This window comes from Balearica regulorum, chromosome 15, assembly GCF_011004875.1.
Source record: "Balearica regulorum gibbericeps isolate bBalReg1 chromosome 15, bBalReg1.pri, whole genome shotgun sequence".
In the NCBI taxonomy this organism is placed as follows: Eukaryota; Metazoa; Chordata; class Aves; order Gruiformes; family Gruidae; genus Balearica; species Balearica regulorum.
Window position 1 is genome coordinate 15,403,006 of NC_046198.1, and position 18,588 is coordinate 15,421,593.

At 45.1% G+C, this 18,588-nt stretch overlaps 1 protein-coding gene across 1 annotated transcript; it reads right to left on the bottom strand.

Moving 5' to 3' along the window:
* Positions 1 to 29: 29 nt before the first annotated feature.
* BRI3 (brain protein I3) lies at positions 30 to 15,079 on the bottom strand. Its single transcript, XM_075768102.1, has 3 exons — positions 14,557 to 15,079; positions 12,787 to 12,901; positions 30 to 418 (listed from the first exon to the last, which is right to left on the bottom strand). Exons 1-3 carry the CDS (start codon positions 14,720 to 14,722, stop codon positions 286 to 288), a joined length of 414 nt encoding a protein of 137 aa, XP_075624217.1. The 5' UTR covers positions 14,723 to 15,079; the 3' UTR covers positions 30 to 285.
* Positions 15,080 to 18,588: the final 3,509 nt, after the last annotated feature.

Sequence of the window (18,588 nt, forward strand, 5' to 3'; positions counted from 1 at the left end):
TTTCACATACTTAATAATCCAGCCACAAGTTGAGGATTGCAAAAGGAAAAGCAGTTTTATTGAGTTGTCAACAGGTGCCACTAAATATGGAAAACAAGTTGGGTTTTCACATTTTGCAATGCACATGCTCATAAAAGATTAAGTTTAAATTACATGCAAGAGACTAAATTTCTTCACACTTTACAAAACAGGTCTGAAGCAAATAAAGTGATTGTACATGACATTTACATTAGAAAGAGTATGCTAACAGTTGTAGCTTCCATAAGCACGTCCACGTTCATCCACTTAGCCAAAAGCTGCCCCACAATTAGGGCATCTTCTCTGCCTCAGTGCAAGACAGAACAGAATCCCAATTGGAAAGAATACAATGGCACACAAAACACCCAGGCAAGTGAAGGTGTCCTCCAACACGCCAACCCTGTAAAAATGGAAAACAGACTCAGTCAAGGACACCCACCAAGTCAGTCACCACTTTGTGATCTGGCAGTCACTAAGAAACATACCATTTTATAGAGCAAGGTAAGGTACAAAGTTTGGCTGGTTGTGTTTCCTTCCCCCTCCCCTTTAAAAGGCTTTTTTTCATAGCTTGCAGCAGAAGGTTTTGAATTATACCACTTAAACAGGAAATTTGCAGGTGATCAAACTTTAGATAAGAAGTCTAAAAGATTTAATACAAACTAGCTGTTCAGTTCTAGACAGCAACTCTTTCTCACTGCAACCCAGGACTGGTACTTAGAACCAAACACAGCCACCACACCTCAGAACAGTTCTATCACCTCCAAATACTGGTTAATGCAAGTACCCTGAAGAACACCTGCACACACAGGTGTAGCACCTGCTCTACAGGGACCAAGTCAGAAAGCTGTAACATGCAGCCAGCGCTCATCCCTAAAGACACTGGAAGTCCTGTCTCTTCTGTGTCCTGGCATCCTTGCTGGAGTAACTACCCAGGAATAAAAGCTCCCATGTTCAGGACAGAGACTGTAAGCAAGTATCAAACTTTATTCTTTGCTAGCCCTTCTTGGGGTCAAGTTTTTCTGTACAGGTAAGGATACAGTTTTCTTGAACTAAACTTTAGCATCACTAAGTTTTACTCTCATAAAAATGAAAAGAAGCCTGCTTTTGAAGTAATTTACTGACTCTTCTGGAATGCTACAGTGCTAAAAACTGTACCAGTGTTGGTACGCTGGTTATTGCACACCAAACAACTCAATTTCTCAGCTTTTTAGGTCTTTTACATCAGGCAGCAGTCACATTTGTGTCATGTGCTTTGCCTACATCATTTCCACAATTATCCTGGGGTGAGCCCTCTCAGTTCATTCAACCACAAGTCTCCCACAGTGTATGTGCACTGGAGCTCTTCCAGAAAAAAAGAATCCTTGTTTTCTGAATGTTTTGATCTGATGATTTGGTGCTTTTTCTCAGCCTCTTCCCAAGAGAGAGGTCTGAATGGGCAGAACTGTGTAACAGTGGTTATGGGCTTCTGCTGAAACACACAGCTCATGCTTTCACTAAGCAAAAACCACTGCAGACAGCGAGATGCAAATAGATTTGTTTCTGCCTGTTACTTCAAGTTCACACGCAACTTGGCAATGTCTGGTTCCTGCAGCTGCCGGCACAGTCTCTCAGGTGTGCTGGCGTATCTTTCTTCAGGGAGCACACATCAATATATAATTAAGATGCAGAGGTTTAGGTGCACTGGGCATTTAGGGCTCTGACCAATTTAGTAGCATAAAGAAGGACTTAAAAATTCTCACTGTAGCTTTACAGTGGAAGAGCACTTCAGATGTCACCACTTGGTTGTGGAAGGTGCCAGTTAAGAGTGTGCAGGACCATGCTAACTACTCAAATTCAGACTTCCTAAGTCACCAGAACAGCTCAGAGGCACAGCACTACTGTCATAAGCTGTTTAACAGGTTTATTTCTGGTAGCTAGAAGAGTCCAAAGGCCAAAGAAGCATCGCTATCAAAATAACCCTCTAAAGGTGTTCCCAGTTTCTACTTCCAAAAACTGATGTCCCTTTACAGCTGCAGGAAAACCTACAATTGATGTCATTTGGCTCCAGCTGAGTCCCAACTGAATCACTACCCTGTTTCAGCACAGTTCTGCAACAGCGTAAGTTTACCTGAACAGACTTCTAATTTCTGAAGTGCTGTATCTAAACATCCCCCAAAATGAAGAGAGACAGTAAAGCCTGAGTATTCAGTCTGAAGAAATTTGAGCAGCTCCACTAAATAGTCAAATTTGGAGTTTAGCAAAACACTTGTACAAAACATGTCCTCTTATATTCCCTGGTACAGTGAAAGTCAACAGAAACAGAGCTAAGTGACCTTGAAGTACATGCTACAAGCAAGGTGCCAAGACCAACAAGTTGTTGTTTCCCTACAGACAACCTATTGTACACATAAATAGATCAGACTCAGAGACTGTTTCTCACTGCAACTGGCTAAAACATTACAACTTTATTAAACTTCAGAACCATTCTGCCTCCCCCTCATCAGAAGTCAAAGGCTTTGCAAAGCATTCTTGATATTCTGCTGCTTATACAACTTCACATTCACCTTGAGCTTTCAACATCAGTCCCCTCCTTTTGATGAACTCACTTTACTTCTGTTTACAGAGCTCTTGTGATAGAAGTTGACTTTGTATTTGGTATGAAGGTATTGTCAGGGTATGGTTGATCCCAGCAGTAGTTTTATCATTTCATACCCTCAAATAACACTCCTTTAAGGCTACACATTAAAAGATGTGGACTAATGCTCAAATCACCATATGGATTCTAGTCCGAGCACGAGTGCCCCAAAGCTCAGACTTCCATAGCCTGTGCTGTTCCCTTGTGGCTACTCCTACAAACGCGGCATGACATCGCCCCTCTGCTCGTCAGGCAGGCACGCGCACTACCAGAGCTCCATCTGTCAGTGCAAGCCCTTTATTTTGCCACAACAATGTGAGATTACTCTGGAACACTGACATCTCTGTGTCCAGAGAGGTAAGAACAATGAGAGATCAGCTCTGCAGAAGTGTTCTGCTTTTATGACAAATTCCCTAGGACTTCAGATCCTACTTTTTTTCCCAGAGCTGGAACTGTTTGTAGAATTAGTTTCAGTGGTGTAGGTACCACATTTTTTCCCCATGGCTCTAAAGCACTTCATGAAAGGCTCCTCAAACATGGAAAGAGTTTCACCTCTCTCTCCAGTCCCTTTTTGCTCTTATTCCCATACCTCTATCACGAAATCACAAATCCAGGAATCAACACTGGCTTAAAGTAAAACTAAGAGTATCTGTGATACTGCCCAAATTCATGAAACCACCTTTCTCCAGGATGGAATCGCCATATTCAGCACCGATACAGTCAGCACAGGTTGTAAAAGACAACCGTTCCGGGGTGTTATCCACAGATACTATTGTTAATACTAGAAGTACTAAAAACCCCTAACATTTACTGAGTACTTTGTACAATAGTTGTGGTATCAGTAGTATCTTATTCTTCAACTGAAGCAAGAGCTATGTTTAAGGAATCAAGCATAAGGTAACGGTGGAACTTTTTTCTTTATAAATAGATTTCTTTACATCTCCAAAAGCACACAACAGTCTCCACTGATGAGACCTAAACAGACTGCCATACCGGATGGTTGGTCCAGCTTACCTACCAGGGTTTTGTATTCGATTCAAATTACCAGTTCTTGCCACAATGAGTGGGTGACTTACAGAATGTATGGAGTTAACACACAGAAACCCACTTTCATTCCTCATATTTCTACAAGTTTTAATACTGACCGTCGACTACAGGCACACTCGGCAGCAGCAAGAGCCACTTTCTTGGAAACAACACCACTGATTGTCTTCGTGATGCAGTTTACCAGAGCTCTCTTCTGTAGGTCAGGTTTGGCAATGCCTGCATCTATCCCACTGATAATGCGAGCATTTCTTGTGGGAACGATGAACACACAGTTTTGTGTGCCATCAACTAGCCCTCACACTTCTGCTGCCTTGATGACATGTCCAGTGGGTTTACGAGGATCAGAGAGAAAGGCGTCACGTACCCCACCTGGCATGCAACGCACTTCTACCTCTACAGCGAAAGTGCTGACAAATTACACTATATGCCAGCAGACAAGAAGGAGCCAGGCCATTTCTGCTGCAAAGCAGGAACTCACCCTTGTCTTGGCACGTTAGTCACTGACTCACGGCACTTGCCCTGCATCACCTCAGCAAACAGCACTCAAGAGAAACTACAGGCACTAGGTTTGCTCAGCTTGGTTAATATTTCTTTTTAGTGTGTGTCTAGTTCTGCTACAAAGAACTTTAATCCAGGACCCTGGGAGCAGTGCCTGCTTCCCTTCCCCTCTCACCACAGAGCATTCCCCAGCAAAGTGAAATACAGATAGGGAAAACAGAGGGGATAATACTGCCGAGGAAGTAGGTACAGAAGGAGTTATTGAAAAATTAGAAACAGAACAGCAGTCATTGTCACTACTAGGAAAAAGGCAAATATACAGGGGCATATCATGAAGTAAACTTTTCCCATATACTCTGGATTATTAATGCTTCATCCAGAACACTGTATACAGGACTTCAGTCCTCATTTAAAATAAATTTTTAAAAAGTGGATTAATGAGAGAGACTCAAAAGGAAAGAAAAATAGTAAAGAAAATGTAGCTCCCATCAACTTATCCTTGCTACCCAACTTTCAAGTCCTAACCCCAAACCAGTTATACCATTAGCCTGTACCAGGAAACATCAAAATCTGCCTCCTAGGTCGAGTTCAGAGCATACTAACCCAAGCAGAGATGCTCTTGTTAGACTGACTTTCAAAGCAGAGTTGAAAAGCCCCCTATTGACCCTTGCTTCCAGAGATTTCCAACTAGCTGTCCTACCTGAGCATATTGTTGTGTGTGAGAGGGTCATGCAGCATGGCTTAAAGGAAAGCTTCAGCATCATTTCTTTGCTGTACAACCTCTTTGCCTAGGGCATATCTGGACACAAACTGTAAGATTACATCGCAAATGACCCTCAAAATTAGACTGCCATTGAAGAATGGAGTCAGTAAACAAAGCTCTCATACCATCTACTTCATCCACCAGGGAAAAGATGTGCTACTAGAAGCACCATCTCCTGGGAAGAATCTGCTGACAGGACTGAAAGGCATAGTGAGTCAAAACTGCTTAAATAGCCAGACTGGTTACAGACACAGTGACAGAAAGGACACTAGCATTCAACCAAACTGGCAAGCCTGGATGCAGAAGTTGAACGTGGCAATTTGTACTTGTGGAAAGACACTAAATGCTGAGCACCCTCAGAACAAATGAAAACCAGCAGTAGAAGCTCAGGAGGGGAGGCCTCTCCTTTCCCCCTCCACAGGTTAACCCAGTAACAAACGCTGTATGTTACTGGATTACTAGGTATGTGCATCTGTACCGAGAGGCTTAGACACAATCTAGATGTTTTTGGGGAATTAAAGATTTAGGCAGTTTTCAGTACTACAGATCTGTCCAAGAAAGGCAAAGTCCCTTTTCCAGGCATTTCAATGACACCAAAGATAACATTACTTTGGAAAATGCATACTGTGTGCAGTACACTGCACGTTAAGGCTATTTGTTTCCCACCTTGTTTTGCTATTACACTACTGCCATCTTCTCCATTCACACACCCTGAGCATTCCCTTCCTGCAGGCATTCAACTCTTGCTTTGTTAGTTTTGAAGTCTTCTCCTGTCTCTTAATAATTCCATATTTAGTTCCTGCCCTGAAGTCCGCCTTTGTGACAAGTAAGCCAGTATGTTTGGTTAGGAGTATAAGCAGCCTAATTTTGATCTGACCTTAAAGAATAAACACACTAATTAAACATCAGAGAGGGATTAATCAAGGTACTTCTGGTCAGCCCTGAGTAGCTGCAAACCCAAGCATAGATGACTGCTGCCTCAACCATTACAATCAACCTTAATCAGCTTGCAAGGCCCAAGTCTATTGGTCATGACATGTCCTTGACACTTCAAATAGGTTTAACTCCCCCCTAAACAGAGTTATTCAGGAAGCGTTTTGTGGTAATGCAAAATGCCAATTTAAAAAAGAAAAGGGGAAAAAAACCCCATTGCCATCCATGTTCAAGAGCAGGCGCAGGGAAAAGGACCAGCGAGGGACAAAGCAAGCCGCAGGACGTGCTGCTGGGACAGCGCAGCCAAGCAGCAGACCAAGTCAGCTGCAAGTGACACGCACTTGGAAAGCTTACCAGAACTGTGTCTGCATGACCTCCACCACGACATACCTGTTACTTCAGAGTCAGTTCCTACCACATCTATAGCAGCGTGACTACTACTACAGCACTAGCTACACAAACACTTTTGGGCTTCTGTTGATTTGTGTCACCACCTAATTTTAGATGAACACTTATCCAATCACTGCTTAGCCAGTTACTAAGTTTAGAAGGAGAAAAAACCCAAAACGCTTTTTATAACAGAGAATGAATATTTTAGTTTTTGCTTGTGCATCTTACCTGAGCTGCAGAGTAATTAGAGATTCCATATTCAAACTGTAGATTCACTAATGTAACCAAACATAAATTTTGTTCTACAGCATAAACCACATAAAAGCTGATTATAACTGCACCACTCCCAATCTAAAAATAAAGTGGAATGGTTTATTTATACTGCAAGCAGCCTCCTGGATTTAAGCTATGACTGCAGCTGCCAACTCCATAAAGTAAGGTCAATTATTCCCACTGACAAGTATTTAAAACCGAATTACTTTTCAGACAGCCCCCTTTTTGAAAATACATCTTAAAACATGACTATCTTAAGTCAAACGGTGAGGATCAGAGGGCCAATAGCGAGCTCTGCAGACACAGCATCAGTACAATTTAACACGTGCATTTTTAGACTTAGCACTACATCACTGTATTTAAATGTGGGCTTATCAGCATTTTTCATCCCTTACAAATAAAGTCAAAGGGTCATCCCAGCTAATCAGAGACAAGCTCTGCAAGACCTGAAAAAAAGCAGCACTTCACTTAAGGGTGTCTCCAGCTGTCTTCTACACAGATACTCCCTCACTGACCGAGCGAGTGCAATTTTCAAATCAGTATCCCATCTCTCCTGCCACTGAGGTTGGTTGAGGCTTTAGCTTTAGCTTTCAGTGGAAACAGCAGATCAGCAACAAGCACGGACTTTGGAAGCTGCACACCAAACCTTTCATTTTAAACACGAAAACAAACACAGATACCTTTTCTTTCTGTCTTGGCTAAAGCAACAACAGCAGCTAGGTTAAGCATGTTTAATTTTCACCTGCAAGCAGCAGAAGAAAATGAATTGACAATTATGTATGCAACTACTGAGTAAGCACAGGATGTGTACAGTTTTTAATTTTCATGAAGAGAGATGCCAGCTCCTCTAGCCTCAGCCTGAAGGCATATTGAATGGTTGTTGATCCGTATTCACAGACAGCAGTCTGAATCTATACGTAGCCACTGGCTTTGCCCTCCTCAACACAAGCTGGACATATATGTAAATGCAATTATCCTTAAAAGTCACCTTCAAGTAAGGGACACCACAGTATTGGCAGATTTATCTGAACTTCCTTATGCTTCAGGCCCCACTGCCTACACAGAGGGCAGGCTGCAAAGCCAGGGACATTCTGGCAATGGGAACAGCCTGTATGTAGCTGTTGTCTTTCTTGAAATGCCTACAAACCACCAGCTTTCTCTAATGCAATAGCACCACTGCTTTAATTCCAGTGCTGAGAACACACTAATTAAGAGACAAGCTTCATGGCTTCACACCAACAGCCTAGCCTCACAAACGAGGCTAAGCGTGCCAGCTAAAATTCTCTGTAGATGGTGGACATCTACCCACGATGAACTGGACTGAGACCTGGTGTGTTTTTTCCTCACTCATCTGCATGCACAGCCAAATCAGTACCACCTCTGGTTACCAACAAACACCACCGGTTCCCTACTCTCACCCAGAGCAACTCATCGCTACAAAGAAATCCTAATTACCAGAACACAGACATCAGGACAAATGGTGACACTAATAAAAAAAAAAAAAATGCTATCAACTCAGGCCCAGTGGCAGACTGGGCGTTAGGGACCAGATTATCATTCTTACAGGGAATACATTGCATAAAGTCTGATTTATTAGAAAAAAATGTGTTTTGATTATTGACCACAAATCAATTCAGACTAGTAGAACAAAAATCCTCAGAAACAGCAAAAGCTATGCTGTTCTCGCTTGGGACCCTATTAACAGGCTTACCAGCCCCTCCCTCCTGGGCTTAGGTAACAGACGTCCTGCTAAGCGGCTGCGTGCCTCTGCTGTTCAGCTGGAGGAAGTTACAGCTACCCCAGTCAGTAATTCCGAATGGCAGATTCATGGCATCTGCTCAAGCCTGCTGTATCAAGGCTTTCTTCTTTGCAATCACGTGCGTAAGTCATCGCTGAATTTCACGCCCTAACTGCGCCAGTCACCAAACTACAGCACAGCAGGGATGAACGCCCCAATCTGCCTGAACGTTTACAAAAAGCTGCAAACTACAGTGTAAGGGAGCGACACCAATCCCAAGCACAAGCTCACCATCTTTGTGACAAAAACCAGTGTCAGGAGCTGCTGCACGATTACAGCTATTTTGCTTTACAGTGCCCTTGAAGTGGTATTTCAAAGTTGGCTTTACTGACAAGATTCAAAAGGATCTCTAGCATGTCAGCCTGCTGTTAGAAACCAAAAATCTGCAGGTTTTCTTCAGAATGCTCTCTAAATAGCCTTTTTTTTTTTTTAATTCCTTGCATATTTAACCAGTACATATTATGGAATTATATTAAGAATATTTACATAAAGTTTAGATATAGTTGTTGTGACTAACTATAGAAAACCTATATCCTGAACGGCCTTCTACTAAACCACACACACACAGAATTTGTAATTGAAATAACTGAAGTAAAGCCAGAAGACTGAAATTTTGAAGATCACATACGTGCAATTTTCCCAGTGTCTGTTCTCTCAGGAGAGATGCACTTAATTGAAAAAAAACTCAAAGCTGAGAACTTACTATATTGTCAAGTCAAAAAAAAACCCCAACAACAAAAAAACCAAACCACAAACAAAAAAACCCACCACCAAAAAAACCCCACCCCAAAACAATACACCTGTAGCAGGGAGAAGGCTGTGAGAGATCTGAGACTAAATACAGCTTTTGACCAAACTCGTCTCATCTTCCAGTCCTGGAAGAAGCTTCAGTGGTGTTATAATTTGGGACCCACAATACTTCTCAAGCAGATGTTTTGTAACTGTCAGAAGAGAAAGCTGTCACAATGCAGCAGCATTATGTCCTTTCCCTCACTCTTTCTTCCAAAGAACTGAATACTTGTTAAACAGGAAAATAAAAACCCAGTAAGGCCTATCACAGGCTCTTTACCAGATTTCGAAAGAACCAGCTTTTGCAAACATCAGATCAAGAGAATGTTTTCACAATTTTTAAAAGCATCTTTCTTCTGTTAAGTAATAGGGAAGCAAACATTCCTTTGCAGTTTTTTCTACCCAACAACACAAGATGGAGAAAAAGAAAATGAAAGTGACCACAAGAGAAGCAGCCAGACTGCATTCTCCAAGCTAGAAAGATAATTAGATGGCTGGATCTCTAAAGCTAGTGGCTATAATGACTCAATCTGTACTTGGGAACATAAAACAGTTCAAAAGCAGGACTTGGCCAATCCTTAGATGTCAACTACAAGCAATAAATCTGACAAGATTCTGCAACTCAGTTTAATTCTCTGTACATCAGGGGTGGGAGAAGAACGCACACTAAGACAACAGGACTACAACCACCCAAGACATTTCAATAATGCAAGGAAGGATGGAACATACATCAATAGTAAAGTCTGTAATTAGAAAGCAACACTGACCAATGATGAACAAGGATGATCTGACTAATGAATAACTCTAAGCAAGAAGTACAGCTTGCAAGACAGGACAGCAATGCTTCAGAGAGAAGGGGGGGAAAAAAAAATGCAATTACATAGTGACCAGGGGCATACTACCTATTTGTAGAGAGGCTGCTTATGGAAATATTTTGTACTTTTTATGACTTCATACCATAAATAAGCCTAAACAATTGTACTGTAGCTAGCTTATTAATCCCAACATCATGCAATAAAATAGACTCCTACCCAAATAACAGACCCATACTGCGTATTTCTCCTCAACGTCATATGTTTTAAGTTGGAAATCATTTTGATTTCAATTAGCAACATTCATAAACGCCATAGTACAAAAGACTGGTTTGTATTTCTCGATGAGCTTTATCCTACTTTATCTGTCACGTTATGCCGCAGCCACAAGTAAGGTTCTTTCCTCATGATCCAAAGCAGATGGGCTTCTCCAACAGCATCAAATCAGAAGAGTAACAGGATGACTGACTTAGCAGTTCAATAACACAGTTTTTTTATGTACCCTCAATAGTTTATGTTTATCAATGTCATTTCAACAACTTTTCTACTCAGTGTTGTATTCAGAGTACAGCTGCATGTTGCATTCTTCATAAAATAGGTTTCCAGGCCAAGGAAATAAACTAGGACTATGTTTAAGGTCTTGAGAAGTCAAAGAGGATTATGAGCTCTCTCTCCAAGAGAAGCAGCCAGTGTAACCTTCCAGAACATGAACCCCGACCTTTCAGGTTCCCGTGAATATTTCTAATACCATGCTTCCACCCAGCCTCCCTGTCCTTTCTCTTCAAGTACCAGACTATCAATTCCTTTGCTTGTCTTTTGGCTAGTTATCTGAGATTCTTCTCCTCCTACCCTGACACTTTGACTCTTCCTCTAAAAAAAAAAAAATTAGGAAAAAACATAGTGATACCACAGACAACTATGGCACACCATTACTAGATACCGTTACTCTTGATCGGAGAATTCCAAGGATGAGTATTTCAGAAGCACTGAGAAGAGTCCTACAATTTAAGCAGTGCAGTACCATGCCCCATAGTAATCAATGTGTCAGTTCTCCTCACAACTTTTTTTTTTCTCCACAGCCTAAACCAAAACCTGAGAATCCATGAGTAAACAAGGTTTTTGTGGAGGGTACTTTGCTTTCAGAAAGACCCTACAACATACAGAGCACTGGGTACTTCTGGCTGAGCCAGTCTGATGACTTGAGAAAACTCTTCGAGTGAGGTCACTTAAAAACACCTTACAAAAGATAGCTCATTTTCCCAACTTTAGCGACAGTTAGATATTGTACTTGCAAATGATCATTTCAAAGGTGTCTCCTAGAGCATCCCAGGATAACTTCCAGAAAAACAGGGAAAAAAAATCCTAAGAATAGCAGCAAGAGTCTACAAATCTTAAGTTACTGCAAAGACCACTTCCATAAACTTTTAGAGATTTATTTGGTTTAGGGCCAGGTCTGTATAAATGCACTGCCTGCTTCTTACCAAGCAAGGCATAACATCTTTCCTGTCTTCTGGTTGAGCTAGAGCATAGGCATTTTAATGTAATTACTCAGGTGGCAGGATCTACCGCATCGTCTGATGGTTATTTTCCCTCGGTGTTTAAAATGTACAACTTCAGATCAATAGCTCCAGCTGGTACAGGTTTTTCAGCCTTAACTAGGGGCATTTCAGCAGGCACCTGTTTTTACATAGCACCACAAGATACTTCTTATTTGAATCCACCTTTGAGGGCAGGTTCTGACTCTCAGACAAACACCAATTCTAACAAAACCACTCTGCCACTATGACGGTCTCTATCGCATTCATCACGCTGAAATCTGGTACCGTTTCAGCTATTCTAGGAAGTCCATTCCCAACGCATTTTGAAACGGATAAGCAAGGGCTCAGACTTGCAGAATATTAAGTGCCTACTTGCAAGAGCCCACAAGGGTAACTCCCATAACATTTTAACAGAAGGGCAACAATTCTGCATTTGAGTCAGCTGGCCAGGCACACCACTGCCTGAACCACACCAGCAGCCACCCAGCTGCCCCCACCCATTAGTTAACGTCCCAGGACGAGAGCAACTGAGAAGCGCAGAGGGACTGCAGCCGACTTGCAGCGCTCACGTGGAAACAGAGTGCCTCCTTCCCTTTTTTATGGCTGTTGATCTCCAAGGGGGAAGTTGTTCTTTTGTTGCAACTCCAACTAACAGCTGATCACTTTTTCTGGTATTCATGAGATTAAAAGATTCAATTCAAAGTGTTAATCTCCCTGTTCTTCTTCTACAGTAAAAGGACTTTTAAAGTAAGAGATCTTTTAAAGCCGCGAGATACCAATATGTTTTTGACCAATTCTGATGACCACCCTGTCTGGGTGCTGGGAATGGGGACAGACCACAGCAGCGGAAGCCCTTCCACAAGGCTGCCAGATAACCAGAAGTGACTATGGTCAAAGATTAGGGAAAGTTTCACAATAAAATCACGCTACTCACTATTACTGGGCAGAAACACATCAGAAAGGACTTCCTGTCATCCTCTCCCTCAAGAACTGACCCTTTACATCTGACTGAACTGCCTTTTCATTAAAAATACCACTTACAGATCTTCCTCCATCATAAAGAACAAATTCATGTTTATATATAAAGTCTATTGTATTAACGACAGCGGTTGTCCCAAGCCCGTTAGGACAAGCTCATACTACGTAAATTAAAGCACTCCACTGCTAAATTTTACTGCTTTTTCAGCTAATTCAATTCTAATACACACTCACAAAGAGAAACTATTGAAAACCAAGGAACTATATGGATACCTGTAATTTAAAAAAATAAACCCCAAGACTGAGTTTATTTCTCAACTAGAGAGCTACTTTACCTGCAGGCAGGACAGCCACCAACTACTACTACAGAAGTGGTGGTAGCAGGCTGTTGAATAATGGTGTACGTGCTCGAATAGTTTGGCTGTGACATCGGTGGAGGAACAGCATACCCTAAAATAAGAAAAAAGGCCCCTCAGTCACCACACATAAGGCACAAAGAACAATAATGAAAAAATATGGAAACAGAACATAGAAAAAAAATGAACAGAAACAGTCTTGATTGAGCATTTCAAGAAGCTCTATCAAAATTAGAGTTGGAACACACTACTCGGCACATCTAATAGCAAAGCCACTTTGAAAACCCAAGTATCTAGCACAATTTAACCACCTAAAAAGGACACTGAGCTAATAATTAACTTTGAGAATTTGTTTCAACGGTGTTTGAGCACCAGGAAGAAAATAGTTTAAACAATGATTGCAGCTTTCACTTATGTATCAGGTATGCCCCGCTCCAGCACACAAAGTAGTTGAAAGAGAATGAATCTTCCTCTGGTTTCCAGCTCAACCTCCACATACTGAGTTTTCAACTGGAGAGAGGCAGGAGTGATAAGATGCAATCGGAAAGGAAGCAGGTTGCATAGCACAGAAAAAAAAAATATCTCAGAAAGCTCACTTTGTTAGCTAGTGAGTGCGTCATTTTAACAACTGTCGTTAGAAAACACAAGCCCTTAACTTCTGCACTAACATTAAAAATTATTTTTAAAAAAGAAGCTTTTTAGAGGGATGGTTAGACGTATGCAGTGTAACCACACAATCAAGGTACGCTTTGCCCAGGTACAATCCATTTTGAGCTTCTCTGCCAGGGCACAGCGCTCAGCTTTTCTTCAATCCGGTACCAACCTCACTACTTAAAATTAAACTGAACATAGCAAAAAATATTTATACCATAAGAAAATAAGCTTCAAGTTATTAGCAGGAAATCAATGAATGACCTCAAGATTCAACCCAATGGTCGATGACTGGGGACAGCGTCTGCTCTATTCAGCGTATTTCTTACAACTTTTGGAGCATTCCCTTAACTCTACTGAGTCTTTCCTGAGAGGCTACTTCTTTCTTTGATGGAGGTTAGTATTAATTCAGTTAACAAAAGTACTGTAGCTACTCACCTGCTTAAGTCTCTCCAAGACTACTGAAGTGTATCAGAAAAAAACAAACATTAACCAGAGCACACCGAAGCACGTGCAAAGAAAAGTGCAAGTCCGGGGTCTGTTTTACAGCTGGCACAGCTGTGCCTCTTTGCCATTGTTTTGAGGCGGAAAACCCACACATCGGAGGGATGCATGCAAACTCAGCCGGTATTTTGGGGAGGGCAAAACACAAGCACGACGTTACACCCCAGAGGCACGGAGGGAAGGAGGGGAAAGGGAGGTAGCGCTTTCAAACACCTGGATCCCCCGCGCACCCTCCTCCCTGCGCTGCTTTTGAGCGTGAAAACGACCCGACCGCCTCACTCCCGCCAGGGAAGCCCCAGGCGAGAGGCTCCAGAGTTTCCCCCCGCTCCTGCCAGGCGGCCCCCCCTGAGGCGCAGGCCACGGCCCTTCCCCAGAGCCCGCGGCCGGCCTGCGGCCCCGGGGCACCCCCCCGCTCCAAGCACCGGCGGAGGGGGTGTTTGTAGGGGGGAGAGGGCCTCTCCAGAGCCGCCCCCCGTCCCAGGGAAGCGGGGGGGGGGGGGGGGGAAGCGGGGCTCACGCTCTCCTCCACCCGCCGGGGGCCCCTCGCCCGCCCCCCAGCTGGCGGCCGGCCCTCCCCCGCCGCCTCAGACCCACCTGCGGCAGTCGCGGCGCCCGGGTAGGGGTAGGGCGGGGGCGGTTGGAAGCCGGGCTGCGGGGCGGGGATGGCGCCGTAGTTGCTCTGCCCGTAGTCGTAGCCCGCGCCCTGGGCGGCCGGGCTGTAGGCGGGGGGCCGCTCCTGCAGCAGGGGCTTGTTGTCCATGCCGGGGCGGGGGGGGCGGCGCTGCCTGCCGGCGGAGCCGAGCGGAGCGGCGCGGCGAGCGCCGGGAGGGCGAAGAGGAAGCGGCGCCCTCGCCTCAGCGCCCAACTTGGCGGGCGCCGCCCCTCCGCCCCGCCCGGGGGCGCCGGAGCTCAGCGGCGGCGCGAGCGCCCCGGCAGCGGCGCCACGCGCATTCGGGGCCGGGCGCGAGGGACCGGCGCGGGGGGGAAGGGGGGGGGCGGGCGGGGAGGCGGCGCGAGGAAAGCGGCGGAGCGGCCCCTGGCGCGCGGGCGGCCCCTCCCCGAGCGCCCCGCACCGCGCGGCCGGCCCCGGCTGCTGCGCTCGCAGCCGGTCACAAGACTGCGCCCCACGTGACGCCGCTCCCCAGCGGCGCCGGGTGACTCGCCGAGAGGCGCGGGGAACCCTCGGCCTTAAAGGGGCCGCGCCGCCGCCCGCCAGCCCGCCGCCCCGCCGCCAGCCCTGCCCTGCCCTGCCCTGCCCCTTCTCCTCCTCCCGGGCTGGAAACCGGCGGCCTGAACGGGACGGGGATGGGACTCGTTACTGGCTTGGTCCCAGGCACGAGGCTGGAGGGTCTGCGCGGCCCGGGCACGCCCCGAGAACCTAAACGGAATGAGGGGGGCGGAACGGTGCCCGTTCTCCACCTCCGGTAATGCCAAGAGCCACCGTGAATCGTACAGTAGCCAAAACACTTCTGCTGAGCTCTGGGGAGGTGGAGAGGTTGAGGGAGTGTGTGTCCATATGTGTGTATACATATATATGTATAAGTTCTGTGTGTGTCTGTGTTTGCGTTTACTCAGAACCCCCAGTCTGAGGAAAAAGCAAAAACGAGCAGGAGCCAGTGCTGCGTTCTGCAGTGACTTCTGCAAACTCTTACATCCCCACTGGGAAGAGCCGTGCTCCGGAGCTGAGGGGAAAAACCAAGAGCTCTGGGGGGGCAGGTGGCACAGAATGGGAATGTTGCAAAAAGAGGGAAAGTTTTGGAAAAAAGATTGAAGAAAAAGCAGAAGAAAACTCGCATGGTTTGAAGAAACGTTAAAGCAGCACTACAGGGAGGAAGAGGAAGGCAAGGAGGCTGCTGCTTTCTCCTGTGCAGCAAACTAAAGGAACGAGTTCAGCAGCCCTTTCACCGGGCTCGGCTGCTTCTGAAAGCCAAGTTCTGGATGGCTGGACAGCTCAGGCCAGATGTTGAAAGGATCTTAAATGTCTTTTATCACTGCTAAACTCTGGCCTCTTCCCTCCACACCTTCAACCCTTGAGCTGTCCGATTCACCAAATCTTTTGGCTTTGAAATACGCGCGGGTTTGTCCTTCGCTACGGGTACCAGCATGGCCCCTGTCAGCACGGCAAACACTGGGCGGCCCCCACGATGGCAGCCCCGTGTAGGGAAGGTTTAGCCCCATTTCATATGAAAGGGGGAAAAAAACCCCAGCCATAAAAAAGGAAAGAGATTAAACAATTTGCCTCAAAATCAAACAAATTCTTGAAACATAAGGGATGCAGATGACAAGCCCCAAAGTGCAGCACCACGGGGTGGTGAGAGGATCCCTGCCCTCTTGCCTTCCATCTCCTCCCTCCGGTTTGCAGTGCCTGATTCATCTGGAAGGGGCACCGCTCGCAGCTCGCAGTGACATTTAAAGACCGCTCCTCCTCTGGGGAAAGCTTTTGCTTACTGTAACTGTAGCAGTATAAATATTACATGAGGTTTTGGAAAGAAAAATCTGAAAGCATAAATGCAATGCAGTACTTCCTCTTTAGGGAAAAGATACTTCCCTAAAATGAATGTCAAGTGACAAGGAAAAATCCCCCTTTTAAAGAAGTGAGATTTCAGAAAGTGTGGAAGAGCTGACAGAAGGGAAGCTACCCATACAAACCATCTCCGTCTGCATGACGACAACAGCCGCAAAACAGGATTTAAAATATCTTGACTATGCTCTGGACAGAGCAAAGTCTTTTGTAATAACAAGAGATTTACAAACTCAGAGTTAATTTTGGAGCACTCGAGCCTTGCCAAGGTCGGGGATGTGTCCCAGGCACAGGGGCAGGCCTCCCTTAACTGCATTTTCAATACAAACCGTGGCTCTGTCGTGGTACGCCGTAGGTTGTATTTATACAGCTACAATTATGGGCAATACTGAGGGAAATCTCCACAGCCGACAAGGGCTGGTAACCTTAACGGAGTGAGACCTGGTTCGCTGAAGGTAACTCCTTCCTCCTGACTCACGTCGTGACCACAAGACCGAAGGACAGAAATAGGAAAGGGTATCCAGGTGTTTCCTCTCTCTTTTGCAAGGCCTCGGAGCCCCATTCAGCAAAGAGTCGGGGTGCACATTTCACAGGCCACAGACTGGAACTGAGGTTCACATTAACCCAGTGCCCCGGGATTATACAGCAAATCCACTGTTCACATTGATGGCAGAATGAAAATCTGGTTAACATTTAGCTGTTTGATTTTGCAAAACCTTTCTCTTGTTAGCTCCTTACAGAATGGAAGTCTCTATTGCAACAACAGCAACTGAACAAAGCAGGGCTCAGCATCGGACACCCAGAGCAAGCAAGAGTTTTCGTAAGGCATCAGTTCATTCCTTTTACATCGAATTACAGACCTAGCAGAGCCAGCATACTTGTTAGCTGAGTACAGAGCACAAAAAAGTTACGTGCTGCCAGTGTTATGGAGAGCATTCATTCAGTTTCACATGCAAGGTCCTCCTTACAATAAGCATGAGAAAACTCTACTGGTTATAAATGACTTCTCGTGCGAACTCCTTGCATTATCAATCATTCATGCTGCCATCCTCTACGATTACAGGACTGTGGTTCAAAATCCAAAATGTAAGAAAATCCCAGAAAATGCTCCTTAAATGCTCCGCAATTCAGTTCCCATGGAAAACAACAAAAGTCTTGTTTCCACCTGCTTAAAATGGTAACTGGGTTGAACACATGTCAAATGTACCAGAGTCGCAACTGCTACAAATCTCACAAAATTCATTTCCTATGATCTAAACAGTACTTGATCTTTGTAAATATGTTTCACTGCAATGATCAAATCATCAATACATGACTAGGGAGCAAAAATTCTGTTCGAGGTAGGCACCAGTCTGCGCAAGGGACCAGACCCCAGCAGTGCCAGTCAAGTGTCCCTGTGCTTCAGAAGGAAACGACCCAGACGGGATGGGTTTGCCTCACACGGGCATCATTCTGGAGAACTTAATGTGTACATCAACCCTCCGAACCGCAACGCTCTGCACATCAAAACCATACGAACCTACAGGCCACGGAACAAGAGCAATGCAGACATATTCTCTTTAACCAGCAACCAGAGACTCCTCAGGCTGGATTCACAATGGATCTGCCCGTTCCCTTTGGAAAAGGCCAGAAATGAGAGACGACTTCTTCTCCCCCCTCCTTCGCTGCACCTTTGAGATACACAAAGATCTGAGATCCTTTTTATTTGCAGATCTCTTTCGTGTGTGGTTATTTGAATAGACAGGCATGGAAGTTCTGCCCGTCTTGTTACGATTTTCTGCATCACTTCAGCATGAACTAGAACGTGATGGCAAGACCCGAGATTTATAAGCAAGCACTTTGAAAGGGAGGTTATCGGTTTGTAGCAGGCAAGTACATGGTGACCTGCAATACATGTCAAAGCAGCACCTTTGGTGTTCTTCTGGGAAGGACTGCTACTATGCTGCCACTGTACTGTGACAGTAAAGGCCGTCACCTTCCTTATACCTCAGGCAAGACATCTGATGCATCAAGAGCAAACGTCATTTCAGGCAAACGCTATTTCCCCTGACTGCAGTCCTTGCCCCCTGCGCGCAGCAGGCTGACCGGAGGGGTGGGCTCTGCCT

Bases quoted from the DNA above. Each gene is read 5' to 3' on its own strand.
- BRI3 (XM_075768102.1), bottom strand. From the start codon at position 14,722: ATGGACAACAAGCCCCTGCTGCAGGAGCGGCCCCCCGCCTACAGCCCG. The intron at 12,902-14,556 runs GTGGGTCTGAGG...TTCTTATTTTAG, and splicing joins GGGCGCCGCGACTGCCGCAG to GGTATGCTGTTCCTCCACCG. The intron at 419-12,786 runs GTAAAGTAGCTC...CCATTTTTACAG, and splicing joins GGTGGCTGTCCTGCCTGCAG to GGTTGGCGTGTTGGAGGACA.